This window comes from Maylandia zebra, linkage group LG13 (genome assembly GCF_041146795.1).
Source record: "Maylandia zebra isolate NMK-2024a linkage group LG13, Mzebra_GT3a, whole genome shotgun sequence".
NCBI lineage: Eukaryota > Metazoa > Chordata > Actinopteri > Cichliformes > Cichlidae > Maylandia > Maylandia zebra.
Window position 1 is genome coordinate 24,114,555 of NC_135179.1, and position 18,831 is coordinate 24,133,385.

General features: G+C 37.8%; 1 protein-coding gene across 1 annotated transcript; it reads left to right on the forward strand.

Moving 5' to 3' along the window:
- Positions 1–23: 23 nt before the first annotated feature.
- On the forward strand, positions 24–10,146 carry LOC101480601 (interferon-induced, double-stranded RNA-activated protein kinase). Its single transcript, XM_004559749.4, has 15 exons — positions 24–348; positions 915–1,044; positions 1,129–1,268; positions 1,352–1,475; positions 1,579–1,652; positions 1,735–1,884; positions 1,994–2,117; positions 2,336–2,394; positions 7,166–7,285; positions 7,379–7,513; positions 7,612–7,816; positions 8,134–8,262; positions 8,578–8,679; positions 8,883–8,945; positions 9,171–10,146. Exons 1-15 carry the CDS (start codon positions 239–241, stop codon positions 9,306–9,308), a joined length of 1,803 nt encoding a protein of 600 aa, XP_004559806.2. The 5' UTR covers positions 24–238; the 3' UTR covers positions 9,309–10,146.
- Positions 10,147–18,831: the final 8,685 nt, after the last annotated feature.

Sequence of the window (18,831 nt, forward strand, 5' to 3'; positions counted from 1 at the left end):
TTCCGTACACAGAACGTCGCTAATGTGCGACAAGTTGGAGTTGGTTTCGACTGCTCTGTTACCACGTAGGGGAGGACGAAGAAACCGAAACTTACTGATGCCTAAAGTCAGCTGAATCGAAACAAACAATGGACATACTTGACCGCAGTCGGAGAAGGAAGATGGAAGTGGGGACGGGAGCAGCACTGTGAGCTTTGTGTGCTCTCACCGGGATTTTATTACATTTGCCGAGTCATTAATGATGGCAACAAAAAACTACGTAGCTGAACTAAACGAGTATGCGCAGAGAAATCGCTTGAAGCTGAAGTATGAGTACCTTGGCTCTGACGGCCCAGACCATAATAAAGTGTGAGTACATTTGTAGTACCTGAGAGCTTTGAGCATTATAATATATCGACGATAATAGAAGTATTGGGTGAGGTGAGTGTTTGATAGCACGGTAAGTCAAAGCTAATCAGTACAGTTTAAGAAGAGGACTTATGTATCTTATCGGAAAAATGCACAAGTAATGATGGTGACATCAAATACAGACTGGTGTAGTCGTAAGCCTTTATTACCTTGCAGTTATATTTTAAATTAATTTTAATCTGTCTTTCAATTACAGGAAATAATAGCTGTTAGGCCCAAAGGCTCTATAATGGCGCTATGCTTTGCCAAATCTTTATTTCTAACTAGTTGAATAGTCATGTTATTATAAAGAGCCCAGCAAAGCACTGGAAACCCGTTTTAAAACTGCACCTGCTTGTCTGTTGCTGTATATATAGGATGTCTTACTATATATATATTGCATATACACGCAATTTACATCTCAAGTTTCATCATAAAGAAATATTGCCTCCCAGAGGTTAAAAGTGGAAGGAGAAAATTCAAGTTATTTCTTGCAACCTAACCCTAACAGGTCATTTCCTCTACAGATTTAGCCAGAAGGCGATCATAGATGGTAAAGACTACCCCAAAGGTGTGGGGAAGACCAAAAAAGATGCAAAGCTTAAAGCAGCTGAAAATGCTCTGAGGTGCCTGCTGGATGGTAAATGTCAGGACTTGGTAAGTTTATTTAACTTTAGCATGTTGGAGAAAAATAAGTGGTGCATGTGCCCATGGTGTTTGTTTGTTTTTTAACCTTAACAGACAGAAAATGCAGCAGAAGCTTCTACACCAGCTGAGACAGATATCAACTTCATATGCTGGCTCAATGAATATGGCCAGAGAAACAGGTTGACTATAAAGCCTATGGAGACAACAAGGCCTGGACCAAATAATGCTATCCCGTAAGCCTCCTGACTGTTTCTCAATTATAGCTATTCTGTGCTCATGTAAAATAGATTAAATAAATGTTATTTTATGGCATTAGGTGGTGTAGCTTCATGGTTGGTGATAAGGAGTACCCAGCAGTCTCTGGGAAAACGGCAAGAGAAGCTAAGGAGGAAGCAGCCAAGCTCGTATACGACATAATAAATGGCAACAAAACTACAGATGTAAGTTATAGTTCAGTCCATGCCATTCTAGCTTGATCATAATCCTAAAACATAAACATTTTAATATAACCACATTAAAATTGTACTTTTTATATTTTTCAAGACTGCAGATGAGAATCACAGCGATGGATCAGGTCAACAAAGTGAGGACTTGAGTGAGAATGTTTTTGATCTGTGGTGAGTAATTAACAATGGTGATGTATTGTTTAATCGTGGCATCTGCATCATAGTAAAGTTTCTTACTGCTTGTTGTTTACAGTACTACAACAAAAAACCTGACCGTGAACTCTAAAGACCCCAGCTTAGTGGAGACAAATTACATAGGACTTATCAATGACTACTGTCAGCGAGAAAACTGCTCCTATACATTTGTTGATGAGAAAATATGTGGCACACCTGATAAACGTCAGTGAGTATGCCCGACGTACTGGACTCTGAATACACACTGCAGACACTGGATGCTCATGACTGATGTTCAGCAAACTGTTAATGTACTGTTCAACTTCTTTGCATCTCAGATTTTTCTACAAATTACGGATTAACAACAAGCAATATCCTGTGGGGAAGGGGAAGAGTATCAAAGAAGCCAAACAAAGTGCGGCGCGACAGGCCTGGTTTGTTGTTCAGGAGCAGTCAAGCAAGGTGCTTATATTTTTATCTTTACTTTGTCTCATCAGATATAGTTGATTAAAGGTTCCAACAGACAATCTGTTCTTTACAAGTAATTAAAAGGACCAGCTTGGAGGGATAAACTTACTGATATTACTAGATGTGGTTGTATGCCCTAGTTCTTAAAGAGTATACAGCTGATCAGAGCAAATTTTATCCTTTTAATCGATGTATGCTTTTTATTCTTTAAGGAGGATGCCAAAGACAAGAACGTGGGAAATGGCCAGAATGAGATGCCAACTGTATCACGGTATTTTAAATAAGGAAAAAGAAATAGTACTAAGAAACTGCTATTCTGATTTAACTCATGTTTTTGTTGTATTATGTCCTGAGAGAAAGGTTTAAATCCATCCATCCATCGGCTTCCGCATATCCTTTTCAGGGTCGCGGGGGGCGCTGGAGCCTATCCCAGCTGTAATAGGGCAAGAGGCAGGGTACACCCTGGACAGGTCGCCAGTCTGTCGCAGGGCCAACACACAGGGACAGACAACCATTCGCACTCACATTCATTCGCACATTCACACCTAGTGACAATTTGGATTATCCAATTAACCTATCCCCACAAGCTGGTTTAGACTATGGTCTTAAATCTCCCTCGCTGCTCCATGATAGACAGAATCAAGCATTCTGAGCATTCTATATACTGTAAATCAAATCCCCATAATCAAGTACAAACATAAAGGTGAAAACAACAAGTCTATTTCTTGCCTCAAAAGATTAATAGGACTTTCAGATACTTACTCAGTCTGTACAGTTCTTGCTGTAGTGATATTATAACCCAGATTGTTTATATATAAAATTAATAACAGTAGCACTTTAACCTTCCATCAGTTCTTTTGTTACATTAAGGGAGGTAGCAAGTGATTTATTCTATCCTTACACACTGATAGTTGCAAGATAAATAACTTTGAAACCATTCAGTTTTTTCTAACAACACTGCACTGACAAGTCTTTACTTTAAAATTTCATAATAAATGGTGTCAAATACCTCATTTAGATCAATAAAAATAGCTTCACAATGTTGCCTGTTATGTACCAAAAAAGAAAAGTTTCAAATTATCTGGACCTCTTGATTTCCTAGAACCTAAAACTTTGAGGGTTTTGTGGACATCAGATGCTCGTTAAAGGAACCAAACATGTCAGCCTTGCCAGAAATGTGATTTTAGTCTTTGTCTATATGTGGGTGAGGTCTAGACCAGTCCTTCAAATTTTAAAAGGGTTATTGATATTATTTTAAATCTCCATTAGACAATGATCTGCTTTGGCTTTTATTTTGTTTTTCAAGTTAACAGATCATGCAGGGAAATTAATTAAATTCAAGTCAGTGCCGTTTAAAAAAATCCAGTTGATTTTTTTTCAATGCATTTGTTTTAAAACCACCAAAACAAAGGAAAAGAAGAAAATGAAAGTCTAATCTTAACTTGAATCCATAACAAAGGCCATTCGAGATAACCACTCATTCAAACCAGTTTGTAACTTGTTTTATTCATACAAAACTTTATGAATCTACAAAGAAAGATACATTTGAAGAAAAGGGAAAAAACATACCAGCAAATAGCTAGTGGCGTTGCTCTCAGTAAGAATAAATATTATGTATATAATTAGTACCTCATCAAAAGAACAAATAGAAGAAGAAAAACAGAGCTCAGCTGATACCTGTAAATCTTAGCCTAATCACAGATGTTATCAGTATCTGCAGTTTTTCAAAAAACAAATTGGCCAATGAGAGTATCAGTTGGGCTCCAACATATTTGTTGTGAACATCTGCTTAGAAAAACTCTTGCGAGGTTATCAGTACCTCTCCCTGCCTTTTGTCCATTTTAATTTGCAATTCATTGACTGGGGTTCATTTGCAACTCACAGCAAACTTATAATTAAATACACTTTACATAGTGATAAAAAACAAACTAATAAATCATTCCTATGACTGACTATTTATTTTAAGAACTCTTAAACCTAGCTGAAAGGTAAATATAAGGAATAGATTACCATCACAAAGACTGATCAGGAATCAGAATCAGTAATCAGAAGGGTTTTATTGCCAAATGTTGAGCAGGTTTACAACATTAGGAAATTGCTGCGGTTGTCATGGCTCGGCTGTGTGGCAGGCAGGATGAGGACCCAATCGCAAAACTCACAGACTCAGGGGATGAACTCAAAAAGCAGCTTTATTGCTGACAAAAAGATAATAGGAGATACAAAACTAAACTGGGAAAAACTAACATAAAGCTCACCAGGAAACACAGGGGGAATCACACACAGCATGAGGGAGAACGCGACACAGAACTGAGGGAGACGCAGACATAAATACACAGAGGATTAACGAGGGAAGTGGGAGCACACGGGGAACACAGGTGACACTGATAATCATAACAAGACACGGCAGGAGTGAACGCAACACTAACGGGAGACGGGCAAAGTAAAACAGGAAGTACAGAGGTTCAAACAGGAGGAGAGAGAGCACGGGGAGAACGCAGACATAACGGGCTGGGGAAAACATAGAATAAAACACAAGGAGGGGAGACGAGGGCTCACAGATACATAGAGGGGCACACAGGGAATAAAAGTCACAAGGGGAAAACACACAAGGAACAAAATACAAAAATACATGAAAACTAAGAATACTGGGCCAACATGGCCCAGGACCATGACAGCGGTGCTTCAGTGCAAACATACTGTCATAAATGCTTAAATAGACATGAAAATAAAAATAAGAATTAAAAGAATTAAAAGCACATGACAGTGCAGTGTCATGTGTTTGTGGTGCGAACAGTCATATGGTTATTGTTCATGTGTCCAACAGCAGAGGGGAAGAAACTGTTCTTATGGCGAGAGGTTCTGGTGCGAATGGACCGGAGCCTCCTGCCTGAGGGCAGCAGGTCAAACAGACTGTGTCCAGGGTGAGAAGGGTCAGCTGAGATCCGAGCTGCACGCCCCAGTGTCCTGGAGGTGTACAGGTCCTGCAGAGATGGGAGTCTGCAGCCAATCACCTTCTCAGCAGAGCGCACAACACGCTGCAGTCTCTGTTTGTCCCTGATAGTGGCTCCAGCGTACCACACGGATGATACAGAGCAACCTAAAGCTGGCTGGCTAAAAGTGCTTTGCTCTCAGAATGACTTGTAGTAGTGAGTAGTTGAAAGGTTGATGTGCACTGGATCACAGTTTAAGGCATATATTTCTATTTGTGATGAGGACTAAGGACAAAGCACTTCTTTTCCACAGTAAAACTGTCTCATGAAAAAGAAAAGGAAAAGACAGAGTTTTTCTAACCCCATCTTTGCACTAAATCATTCACTGAAAAGCTTTTATAATGCTATGATCATAATATAACTTGGATTAAAATAATTCAATTGATGAAAGATTTTAAAGATTTTTCTGGACACTTTCAACAATTTTAAAGAGATTTAGAGAGTTGCAGTCAGTTCCAGTTGAAGTCCCTCATGAGAAATATTTCCTGAAGACTGAATTTAGATTAGCACTTCATTAAAGAGGTTAGCACACCGTTGACAGCTGAGGGTGTTTTATACTAATCAACAACTAATGTAGATTTTTTTAAACTATCAAAACCTGAAATTGCTTACTCAGAGAGAGGCAAAATTTACATAGAATTTGTGTTTGACAAATATCGCAATCTCTATTGATAACACTATTGGTAATGCATTGGTTTAACAAGGTTTCAGGTTAAACATTAACATTAGCATCAGTAGAATGTGTCCACACATGAAGCAAACTTATTTGGAACATAAGCTATGTACATTCAAGTGAGGCCTTATCTAGATTTAAAATCCAGAGGAGTGTTAAACCTTTCACTAAAATTGGGGCCAGTATTTGGTTTAACATTCCCAGAAATAACAAGTAACAGAGCAGTTGAGCACCTCTGCTTAAAAGATTTTCTAGGACATTATTTTTTATTATTTAAATCTATGATAAAATCATGGCATCTGTGTGAAAGAAAAGTAAAATTCTCCTGAAGGACCATGACACAAATCATACGGGTCAAGTCCACAGAGGAGAATAGTATGGGGATAGGTAATAGAATAGACCTTTATTATCCCACGGATGATAAATTTGGGTGTTACACAGCTTTTATAGCAGGGGGAAATATAAAATATAAAAGGAAGACACAAAGTGGTCCTATATACATAATCAACTGAAGATCGTATATAATGTACAGAAATATATATAGAAAAAATTGTACGGAGATATGTATAAAATGTGCAGTGAACAAACAAGATGATGAGTAAGATAATCCAAAGGATGTTAAACTGTGTTATAGAGTCTGACAGCTGCTGGTAAGAATGACCTGCGGTAGCACTCATTCCTACACTGTGGGTGTAAAAGTCTACTGCTGAATGACTCAATGGTCTGAGTCCCATTAGCTGTACATGATCCATTTCATACAGTATTACAATTTAAGAGCACTGAAAAGGAGTCTCAGCCTTTGTGATGGCGTTAACTACAGATCCACAAAAGTAGCAAACGCAGGTCGGAAAGGAGCAATATCATTTATGTATTCTTTCGTGTTGGGTTTTGGGCCCGTCAGGCATTTTGCCAGTCCAATTCCAGAAGGTGAGGAGGCATCATGGCCAAAAAGTCACTGTTGCACAGACCCCTGTGGTCATTTATGCAAGTCTACCTTTTTTGTATGAGAAAGGAGGATTTATCCTTCCTTTAGAAGGAAACATCCGAATTGGAAACAGTTGTTTCTTATGGAGCTACAGCTTGACATAGCTTGAGGTCAACTTGGAGAACTTTTTAGCTTCAGCAGCAATCTAATGACCACAGTCTAATTATCAGTTCAATGCAGGATTTTTAATTATTAGTCAAGGGTAAGTGTCAAGTAACCGTGCCGTGTAGAAAAACCTGCCAAAATCACTGGTAGTTTTCAGAAACATCTAAATCAGTCAGCACACACACAGACATGCTGCCATCTAGGATTTTGATTTCTGAAGTTTATAAGAGCTTTCTGTATTTGATCATTACGTTACATTGTTGCATAAATGTGTTGTTGCTGTCCACAGGTTTACTTTAGAATTTGAACCCTTGGATCATCTTGGTAAGGGGGCCTTTGGTTCTGTTTACAAAGTAAGACATAAACAGTTGAAGATAGAATATGCTGTGAAGGTCGGCTGCTATAAAGAGTTAAGTATGCCACAGTAGGATTCCAGCATTCAGTGTTATATGTACAGTACTTGTGCACTTTCTGTACTGACACTTTTCTTATTGTGTTTCAGAAAATCTCTTCGAGAGGTGAGAACATTATCAGACCTCTTCCACCGTAACATTGTTAGATATTACACGTTCTGGATGCAGGATACTGGATACGAGTGGGACCTTAGAGACAGTTATGACAGTTACGCCTCTTCACAGTGAGTCCTGTGGACCTACTTTTATATATTAACTTTTTGTTAAAAGGTTAAAGTTAAATATTTACATCACTTTTTCCTTTTCTTTTTTACATTTTTAGCACTGCAGATAACCCCGAGACAAAGTTCCTGTATATTCAGATGGAGTTATGTGCCAAAAACACACTGAGAGACTGGATTGATGAGAAGAATAAAGAGAGTGAACAAGACTCCAAGCGAAGAGAAGAAAGTCTGAGAATTGCTCAAGAAATAGTTTGTGGAGTCGAGTATATTCACTCCAAGAACCACATCCACAGAGACCTTAAGGTGAGACAATGCAGCGAATTTCAAGACAAAATAAAATTGTTCTGCTGAAATTAGAAGGTACTTCAAGTGTGTGACCCCTTAATGTGTCCTCTGGTTTACTATGACAAGGGTCTTTAGGCGCCCTGAGACACATAACAGACTTTTGTTGACTATTTTTAAATCTGCTTTTAGGGCATTCATGAAACTATCAAACAATAGATTGTGCAACATCATTGCTAATTTTTTGGTCCCTAGAAATGATCAAATAAATAAACATAAATATACCTCTTTGATAATTTTGCTCAAACATACCTCATGTTCTTCTTTTGAATGCAAAGCCTGCAAACATCATGTTTGGAGTGGAAGGAGAAGTGAAGATTGGGGACTTTGGTCTGGTCACCAGTGATGATGATGATGAAGAGAGAACAGTGTGCAAAGGAACTCCATCTTACATGGCTCCTGAACAAGTGAGATGGTCTATACTGACAATAATGTTTACTTCTTGTGTTTCATTGGTTAACAAATAGGATTTTATAATTGGCCTAAGTACTACATGTGAGCCTTTCACACTTAAAGCTCAGTCTCACCTCTCTTTAGTGGTGAAAGCTGTAAAATCATCAGCTTTTCTTCCCGCAGAATTTTATTTGACCCTCAAATTTAAGCAATTAAACTGAAAGATGAAAAGATTTTTTTAATTCAAGCATAACTGTAACATTTAGCACAGTGATTGAGAAAAATATGACATCAGATACATTTGTCCTTTGTCTGTTTGTCTATCACAGAAGACTGAGAGGAAGTACGACAGAAAAGTGGACATGTTTGCTTTGGGGCTGATATTCTTTGAACTCCTTTGGAAACTTTCTACTGGCTATGAAAGAGCAAAGGTGAGATTCACTGCAGTCATGTTAACCATTGTGCATATGCATGGAGTTATTATATACCAATAACTAGGTACCTGTAGGTTGTTTCTTCTGGCACAGCTTTTTTGTGTGTTTTAAATATTTTCATTCTTCAAACAAGTGTAATTGGAACAATTATTGTATAAACTAACGTCCTCTTTCTTCTTTAATCACTTCATTAACACCAGATTTGGCCTGGCGTCAGAAGGCAGAGGTTCCCTGAAGAGTTTTCAGTGACTTTTACCAAAGAGGTAAATTACCATATTCATACTATGCTTACATTTTGACAGGATGGTCATCAGCAGAGTAGTGATAAAACTTACATTAAGTGGTTTACTCAGTTATAAAAGGTCCTCTTTGATTGCTGAGTTGTCTGGACACAACATATATATTTTTTAAATATATTTATTATTTATCAGAGGTTTCACTGCACAAGACATTACACATACACTGTGTTTTTTCTTGTTTTTAAACAGAAGCAAATTATTAACTCATTGCTGTCTGAGAAACCAGAAGACCGACCTGATGCCAGCGCCGTGAAGGCAGAGCTTGAAGAGTGGACTCAGATATTCAACTCACACAAAGCATCTCGCCAGGAAAATCAAACTGTCTGATAGTCACAAGAGAAAAGTTTCAAAAGTCACAGAAGCCTTTACAAATCTGTCTTGTTGCATCTGCTTAATGAAATGATTTGATGTACCGTGTAATATTATGTTGGGTAACTGTTAACGTGCAAAGTTAATATATGGAAGAGGTCACATCATGATTCCCGGCTATTTCAGGGAAGTTTGTATTGGATTTGGAAATGAAATGTGAAATCATGATTTTAAAATCTAACTATTCAAATCAGTTTCCCGGTGTAGGTCGTCACTTTGTAACTGTTGTTAACCTGCTGCTGTCCTGAGGAGGAGGAACTGTGATGCTACGTGTACTTCTGATGGATTCATGTTGAATGTCAGAGATAAAAAAGCACACTCCATGTGGCTCAATTTTAGAAACTTTCCTAAATGTTTTCACTCATTTTTAACCCATGAAATACAGTTTAACATTTTTTTTCTTCCATTTTTTTCTTTTGTTCATTTTAATCTGATTGATTGCAATATCAGTCAGCTACGTGTGACTTGGAACAGCAGGAGAAAGGTCATTAATTCTGTACTAGAGGGTTGAAATAATGAAAAGGTGTATAAGAAACTGAACTAGTAAATGTCTCTCATTTAACTCTGATTGTTCTTGCAGAAGCACTTGGTATATAATAATTACCAAAGATTTTCATTTTTGGTATTTAAATAATGAGCAGAGTGGCAGCAAGAATCAACACAATCAACTCACCATTGCAGTGTTATTTTAATTCAGTCACACTGGAGGGTTTCCGACTATGAAGAGCTTGTTTAAGGTTGTACCACAGCATCTCAATCTGATTAAAGTCTGGACTTTGACTGGGACATAACAAAACTTTCCTGTTGTTATTTTATAAGCATTCAGAGGTGGATTTACTGGTGTGTTTTGGATGTGCTTGAGTTTTGAGGCACAAACTAATGGGGGACATTCTCCTTCAGGATTTACTGACAGAGAGCAGAATTCATGGTTCCATCAATAACAGTAAGTCGTCCTGGAGCAGCAGAGCAGCCCCAGACCATCACATGACCACCCAGGGATGGCTCTAAAGAAGGAAATCAAGTGGGGGTGGCAAAAGTAAAGCCATTTTTTAAACACATGTGCAAGTGGTTACATATGGTTAAAATGATTCAAATGCAGTAAGTATACACGTTTTTCATATAAATATTGTCTATAACCTAATTATTTTCTGTAGCCCACATAATTAAACATTTTAGTTACATAAAACATGCGAATTTTGATTTTATGTACTGTAGCCTGTATAATAAATAAGTATGTAGCCCAATAAGTATCCAATCCAGAAAGCTACACAACATGTGTGGTTCATTTATAAACACGAGTCTAACTTAAGTTTCACACTTTTTTTGTTAGCAAAAATCTAATTGTTACATGCTTAAATTTACACAAAATGTCAGGAATCTGCACTGGCATGAACAAAAATGTAAACCTAATTTTTCATGATTTGTTCACCCTCTGAGGTCCAAAACATAAATGGCCATTTTGGACTCCTTTTGATTTTACATTTGTATTACACCTTCAAATTGCTTTATTTATTTATTTTTTCCTCACCTTGCTTTGTGTTATTCTTTTCAGCACAACCTCACAAGTCTGAATTTTTCTTTTTGCTACAGTATGTCAGCTTAAATCAGTCATGTAATTTGGAGGTACAGCACACAGAGGGTTAATAAAACCTTGATTCTATTTCTGGAGTTTAACAACAAACATTTTTCCACCAACACAAAAGGGGTGTTTTTGTTTTGTTTTTTAATTTTTTGGTCATAAGCAGGGAGTGCTTGCTACCGCTGTCCTTAGTAAACGTGACGAAAGTATTCAGAAAAAAACACCATGTATATATATTTTATCATGACTCAATTTAAAAACTGGTATATGTCACCTTGTTGCTTTGTCATCTTGAATTGGTCATGTGATTGGCTTACCACGACTACTTTATTCTTCCTCAGTCAAACAGCAGTCAACAGAGGTGGAGGATAGCGGATATATTGTACAACAGATGTTAAAGATCGAATTGACAGGCAGGAGGAAAACAGGAAGACCATAGAGAAGATTCATGGATGTAGTGAGAGGCGACATGCAGAGGGTTGGTGTGATAGAAGAAGATGTTTCTGACAGGGGTATGATGGAGTCAGCTGATCTACTGTAGTCACCCCTAAAGGGCAACCAAAAGAAAAAAAACATTTATGCAATCGAGATTCAGTTTTTCACACAACTAGATATATTGCTTCCCAAAGGCTGAAACTTGCAGAAGAACACCTTTGGGACATTATGTTTCAGTTGATCTGTTACCACCAGGTTGCGCCTCAAACTATCCAGGAGCTCAGAGATCTGGTGACCTAGTCCACCTGTGAAAGCAGAACCCAGAGGACACCAGCCGTTGTATCATTAGGAGCATGATGTTGTTCTTGCATAAAAGCATGTGGGGGCCATACAAACTACTGAGTTCCATTTTGAGTCGCTGCAGTGAAACTTCGTGAGTTCACTGGCGTGCTGCATTGTTTGTTTTTTTCACTTTAATTTTCTGCATATCTATGAATTCAGCTCTCTGTAGGTTGATAATTATTTTTTCATCAAATGATGTGGCATCCTCTCGTTCTTAACACCTTGCCCAGCCCACATCAGTATAAATATGCAGCATGTTTTTTTCCTTTGAGACCTGATGTGTTTTCAAATTGTTCCTATACTTTATTTGAGCAGTATATAACAAAAACTCATGTCTTTACCTTCATTCCATTTCTAGAGTGTAACAAGGAACCACCTGTGTGAAATCTGAAATGCCCATGGTGTTATTCAAAATGTGCTCTGGCCAGTGTTGGGGAAGTTACTTTGAAAAAGTAATTACTTATAGTTACTAGTTACTTCTTCAAAAAAGTAACTGAGTTAGTAACTGAATTGCAAGATTCTAAAATTAATTAATTACTGGGAAAAATAAGTATTGCGTTACTTTAAAAAACGTTTAACCCTCTTTGGTCCAGGATATAATTGGCCATTTTTAACTACTTTTGATTTTCCCTCCACATTTTACCTTTAAAAACTATTTACTTTGCCTTGTTTGGTATCATCCTTTCAGCACAAACTAACATGTCTGAGTTTACAGTTATGTTTTCATTTTGACATACTGTAGTAACACAATAGATCTAAAATCAGACAAAAACATAAAATCAGAGTAGAAAAAGTTATATTTTTTACTGTAACAACCACAAACATGTTTAATGAATCATATTTCATAACTTTAAATGCAAATATAAACAGTTTTAAAATCTTATACACAAAGTTTGCAAAAAACAAAGTTATTTGCACCCATTTTATCTTTTACCTTGTTTTTATAACCATTTCAAGCTATTTGCATAACAATCAGGTGTCCTGCATTAAATAAGATGCCACACAAATTATTTGTGCCACTCCAAAAATTTCTGTTCACTATAAAGAGAACATCACAGCCTGATACCTGCAGGTCTGACAGCAGCAGGTGTATCACTCCTGATCTCTACCTGGAGACAGCAGTCGCCTCATTGTTCTCACACACAATACAAAACTATACAAAAGACAACACATTAACTACACACTCCAAACACGCTAAACGTAACAAATCTCTCACATCTCAAAACTCACACTCTCTCTTTTTTCTGCTTTCTTTCTCTCTCTCACTCCTAAAATTTCCCCCTCTTCCTAAACAACCAAATGTCATGTTGCCATATCATTTGTCATAGGTGGACATTGTACATTTTTCCACCAACACAAAAGGGCTGTTTTGGGGTTTTGTTTGTTTTTTAATTTTTTACTCATAAGCAGGGAGTGCTTGCTAGCGCTGTCCTTAGACAGTAAAAGTATTCAGAAAAAAACCACACGTATATATTGTTTATCATGACTCTGGTTTTACGTGGCCTATCAACACTATTTGAAAACTGGTATATATCACCTTGTCGCTTTGTCATCTTGAAGTGGTCATGTGATTGGCTTACTGTGGAGATTAGAAAATTATTTTACTGTTACTATTCATAACCATTATCATTACTATTGCGTTACTTATCATTTATCATTATCATTTCATCAAAGCATTTACTGAAGCTGGTGAAAGCATTTATTGAAGATGTTCTCACAGAAGAGAACATCTGTGATTATGTAGAAAGTGTCACATCACTCATAACTGTCTAGTTCTTTACAGCAGGGTGTTGAGACAACGCCGGTCTCTGCGATTCTTTTGGTCCTGGTAGAGATCACGCTGAGATGTTTCCATGTTTTACACAATCCTTTTATTACCCATTATTCTTACAGATGCATCTGGAGATCAGCACACTGCATTCTTATGCAGTCCTATGCTAAATGCTGATCTAAAGAACTCCACACAACAGTTACAGTTATAACCTCTGGTCTCCTCCCGCCTACAGTAAACACCCCCATAATGGAAATACACTAGTACAGTGGCCAAGGGTGCTGACCCCCTGACCCCCATCTCCTTTTATGGTAGTATGGAGCTTGATTTTTCAAGATGAGGAAGGGAAGCTGCAAAACAATTCAGCCAAAACGCAGGCTGGGTGTTTCTAATGATGTTAACCTACAATTTTCTTCCAACTGCTGCTCGTGGTGAATTGATCCAGGTCCATTTCCCCACCTGCAAGTGACACACTGAGACAACTTGATCATTCACTGTCCTGGTCCGGAGTCTGTGGACTCCGTGTTTATGTTTAAGTTTATTAACATTCTGTGGTTTTGTTTATTTTGGGTTGGTTGTGATTATCACTAGTGTTTGTGTCCTCTTTGCCCTCCTGTTCCACGTTTCAAGTTCCTATGTTCTGTCACCCCAGTCAGTGTTAAGTTTGCATCTGTGTTAGAGTTCAGTTGGTGTGTTTCCTGCTTTATTTTGAAGGTCCGTGTCTGTTTTCAGTGTTTCTAATTTCACTTCCCCTTGTGTCGTAATGTCCAATTAATTCCAGTCGTGTCTCTCTCCTGTCTTAAAAACCCCGAAAGTAAGATTTTAGTTGTTCTTGACTGAGAAAAACAAAACTCTCTTCATATTATTATTACTTATTTTCATCAACCACACTCCTATTCTGTTTTTCTTTTGTGTCCACTGCGGGGAGCTGGTGACCTGCAGCATCACCTGCTCCCCCCAGTTGGAGACAATTCCCTTCTCACACTTCCACACTCTTTTTTTGTTTTGTTTTCGTTACTTTTTCTTTTTCATTTTTACCCCCCCCCCCCTTTTTTTTACCCCATTGTTTTAAACCCACACATTAACCTCTTAACTCACTTCTCCAACCTCTCTTTTCTTTTCTCTCCAACTGCTCTCATCTAGTTCTAGATTAAATTCTCCATCCATACTTGATCACCTTTAAATCTCAGTTAATTTTTGTTATTTATTTATCATTACCATATCACTAATCTACTGTTTATTTTATTTATTTATTTATTTTAGTTCATCTTCTCTTCTCTTATTTTATTACTATTATTGTTTCACCAATAATCCCCTGTAATCCGCTCTGTCTCCCCTTTTGCCCTTCAAAGGAGCACACACACACCTCCATTTTGCTCCTCACCTCCATTTTCCCCCTCAGGGCACTTACACACACCTCCTCCATTTTGGTCCTCAGGTAGCTTACACACACACACATCTTTCCTTTGTCCTCAAAGGAGCACCCCCCTCCCCACACACACACACACCTACACACCTGTTGTTCTTCAAATTCAGCCACATGCTACTGTCTGCACATGTCCACAATCACACTTTGCAAACCTAAGTTTTCTTACAACACAAACTCACAACAAAGTAGAATTTAGGGAGGACTATTTAACCAATCTACTCCCTCGGCCTCAAACCGTTTTAGTAGAATTCGGGGGTCCGGAATTTCCCAGGCCTCAAACCTAGTTCCAGAAACGCCATCTGAGCCTATGAATTAGTCAACTCATAGGAGGGGCAGCCACATCCAAGGACAATGGAATTTAGAAAGTCCTGCTTTCCGGGACTCCAACCCTTACTTTTAGAGAAACCAGCTCTCTTCTACACACAACTCTTATCTAAATTTATGGACTTCTGCATTCAGGACACCTTTGGGTGAAATTTATCTTAATTTCCAATATGCAGATTTGATTAAACAGGTTCTGCTTACCTTTTTTTTTGCCGGCAATAACCTCAGTGTCCATTCCGCTTCAGCCAAGGTCCAAATGGAGATCAACTACCAAGATCCGGGTCACGGCACCAAATTGTTGAGACAACGCCGGTCTCTGCCATTCTTTTAGTCCTGGTAGAGATCATGCTGAGATGTTTCCATGTTTTACACAATCCTTTTATTACCCATTATTCTTACAGATGCATCTGGAGATCAGCACACTGCATTCTTATGCAGTCCTAAAGGCTGATCTAAAGAACTCCACACAACAGTTACAGTTATAACCTCTGGTCTCCTCCCCCCTACAGTAAACACCCCCACAATGGAAATACACTAGTACAGTGGCCAAAGGTGCTGACACCTTGACCCCCATCTCCTTCTATGGTAGTGCCCGTTTACCCTTTGTCTGCTCCTCACCCTCAGTAACTCTTTCTACTGTCCTGGGGGTGGGGGTTGATTGTCCTCCTGCCCTGTACCTCAGTTCTTTGTTCCAATCCCAGGCCTTTTTTTTCCCTATTTTGTATTCTTACACTCATTAACCGCAATATTATAATGTTGCAAGCAATCACAAACTATATTCTCTTTAACTTTGATGTACATGTTAATTTTATGAATACATTTAAAAGTTGCTTCGTCTGATTTATTTCAATCCGTGTGTTTTGAGGAGGGCATACAAATCTCGACAGGTACAACACCTGTAGGTGCTCATTTTCAGTTTCGTTTGTTATAAAATGTGAAAATCCGCGTAGGCTATGTGAAAACGAAACCTATACATACACAAGCTAGCTGACTCAAAATCAGATGGTGATTGTGTAATAAACGTATGAACATGTATTTATAAGTTACACTTTTGTTTGAATCGTGCAGCTTATCACATTTGAGTTCCATGTGTGACTGAGGGACCCACTGCTGCACATCATCTGTGAGGCTTTGCACCCCTGATGATCCACCAGGACAAACTCAGCAGTGTGTGAGGAAGAGGAGGAGGAAGAGCCAGCAGCAGCTGACAGATGGAGAGAATAGACAGACTGTTCCCTGTTTGTGAAGAACTGCTAGAAAAGTTTAAAATCACTAATTGTCTGTCCTGAATCAGTCTTATTAGGTAATGTTCAAATAATTTTACCATTCCAGTGTTTTCAGTGTGGGAGAAAGTACTCAGGGCCTTCAAGTTACACACTATGAAAGGCAGCAACAAGTTTAATATTCAGAAACCTAAAGTATGTATCAGCAGCAGAATGGAGCTAAAAATAAATGTTTGTTTCAGTTCTATGAAGCTTTGAGTATTTTGGATTAGTAGCACTGCTGTGTTTGTTGCATCATATTACTGTAATTGTTTATAAGCTTTATATATTCTGAGGTAAGTTGATCTATAGTGTTACATCATATTCTATAAGGATGTTATGTGTTTGTATACTTTCTGCCCAGTTTGACCCATTTAGCAGAAGTCAGCCTGTTTAAGGCTCTGATATCTATTCTTTATGACTTAAAGCAGTTATGACATGGTGTGATTTTCTCACCCAATAAAGGAATATTCAATATTTTCTCTTCATTTTATCAGACACAGTTATCACAGCTTGTACATTTTATTTTTACACATATATGTAAGCATTGAGCCAAATGTAATAATGCCAACAAATTAAACGAACAATATTTGTCTGTTATATATGATACATCTATATATACACTGTCAAAAATATTTGTCTTTGAGTGAAGATTTAAGGTGATAGGAAATATAAATAAATGCAATTTGAATCTTTACTGAAGCTCAGTATTTGACACAGAGTTCAAGTTCACTGCTGTAATAACTAATAATGATTACTATAATATTGGCCATATTATATTTACATTACCAAAGTGAGATGACCTTAGTCTCATGAACAACATTAGCTAATTGTTATTTACTAACTAATCTTATATGACTGTTCAGTACAGAAATGAAGCCCAACAATCATGTTTTTACAGTCCTGTGGTCTCAGCCTCAGATACTCAACAAATCAAAGTGATGCCATGACAAAAATGAATGAACAAAAAAACATTTTTTGTCCTTCATTTCTGTCAAACAATGCTGTATGAAACGTTACTCATGGTTAGTATGGTTGTTAGGCAACCTGAGCAGCGCAACGAAGGCTAGACCGTCCCATTTCACAAGCCTCTCACCAGAGGTGGGACCAAGTCATTGTTTTGCAAGTCTCAAGTAAGTCTTAAGTCTTTATCCTCAAGTCACAAGTCAAGTCTCAAGTAATGTCAGGCAAGTCAGAGTCGAGTCTTAAGTCACTGGTGTAAAAGTCCGAGTAAAGTCACAAGTCTGAAATTTTGAATTTCAAGTCCTTTCGAGTCTTTAAAAAAAAAAAGAAAAAATAATGTTGCAGTTATGCTAAATGTAAATATTAGACCATGTAATTTTTAAATCTGTGTTTTTCTCAACACATGACGAAATAGTGAACGTAGAAAATATACACAAATTGTGAAATTGCACCTCTTTAAAATGCAGCTCAATTAAACCTAGCTCCAAGAATAATTTTCACCGACGGTTCTGAGATAAGCTGCATGTTATTCTTGGATGCGGTTGTAGGACCGGCTTTAAAATCGCATGACAAAAATATCATACACATTTAAAAAACTGCATCACCAACGTAGCCTGGACAACATTTGCTAGTTAGATGAAGTCAGCTATTTCATCGTAGCATATTTATATGCATATTTATAATTATACGCTTCTTGGAGTGAACGCATACACTCATGAAAGTTTAGTAACTTCCAGTCACTGCAACAAGCCCAGGTACAGTTTACCGACGGATGGGTACAGGACCTTGAAATGCACCGTGTAGAACGAAAGACCATCGTACGTATCATAAGTTTACCAGTCTCACAAATCGTCGTCATAAATACACATTCGTTAACCGTTTATTAATATAACCTTTGAGCTCAATGGTAATTAATTAGCAGTGGAAATAATTTCTGGTACGCGTTACAGAAATGTAGCAGTGACAATAATACTGTATGCTGTAATCGTACTGGGCAATTGGTGATACAAAAAACTGTTTTATCCTGTGAATAAAAGTATATGTTTTTGTCAATGTACCATAATAACAGAAGCGAAACACAATATTGTGTCAGGACAATTCACTATTTATGCACAATAAATAAAGGAGCATAGCGCGACAATTTCTGTTCAGCGCCAGACTTGCTTGTAACCTATATCACCAATTATGTTAAGAAAAATGACGCATTAACTACTACAGCAGACTGACCTTTGTGGAAATGCTTGGAGCAGACTAACCTGTGAGCTGGAGTGTTCTGGGACGTTATAATTGGTCTTTGAATGGCTGCAATCCAGGCCATCCGTCGCCTCTTTGTTACTTCGGAAACATGGCTCGAACAATTTCTCTTCAACGACGTA

Excerpts from the sequence above, each read along its gene's own strand:
- LOC101480601 (XM_004559749.4), top strand. The coding sequence starts at position 239 with ATGATGGCAACAAAAAACTACGTAGCTGAACTAAACGAGTATGCGCAG. Across the intron at positions 1,476-1,578 it reads ATGGCAACAAAACTACAGAT|ACTGCAGATGAGAATCACAG; the intron begins GTAAGTTATAGT and ends ATATTTTTCAAG. Across the intron at positions 8,946-9,170 it reads CAGTGACTTTTACCAAAGAG|AAGCAAATTATTAACTCATT; the intron begins GTAAATTACCAT and ends GTTTTTAAACAG.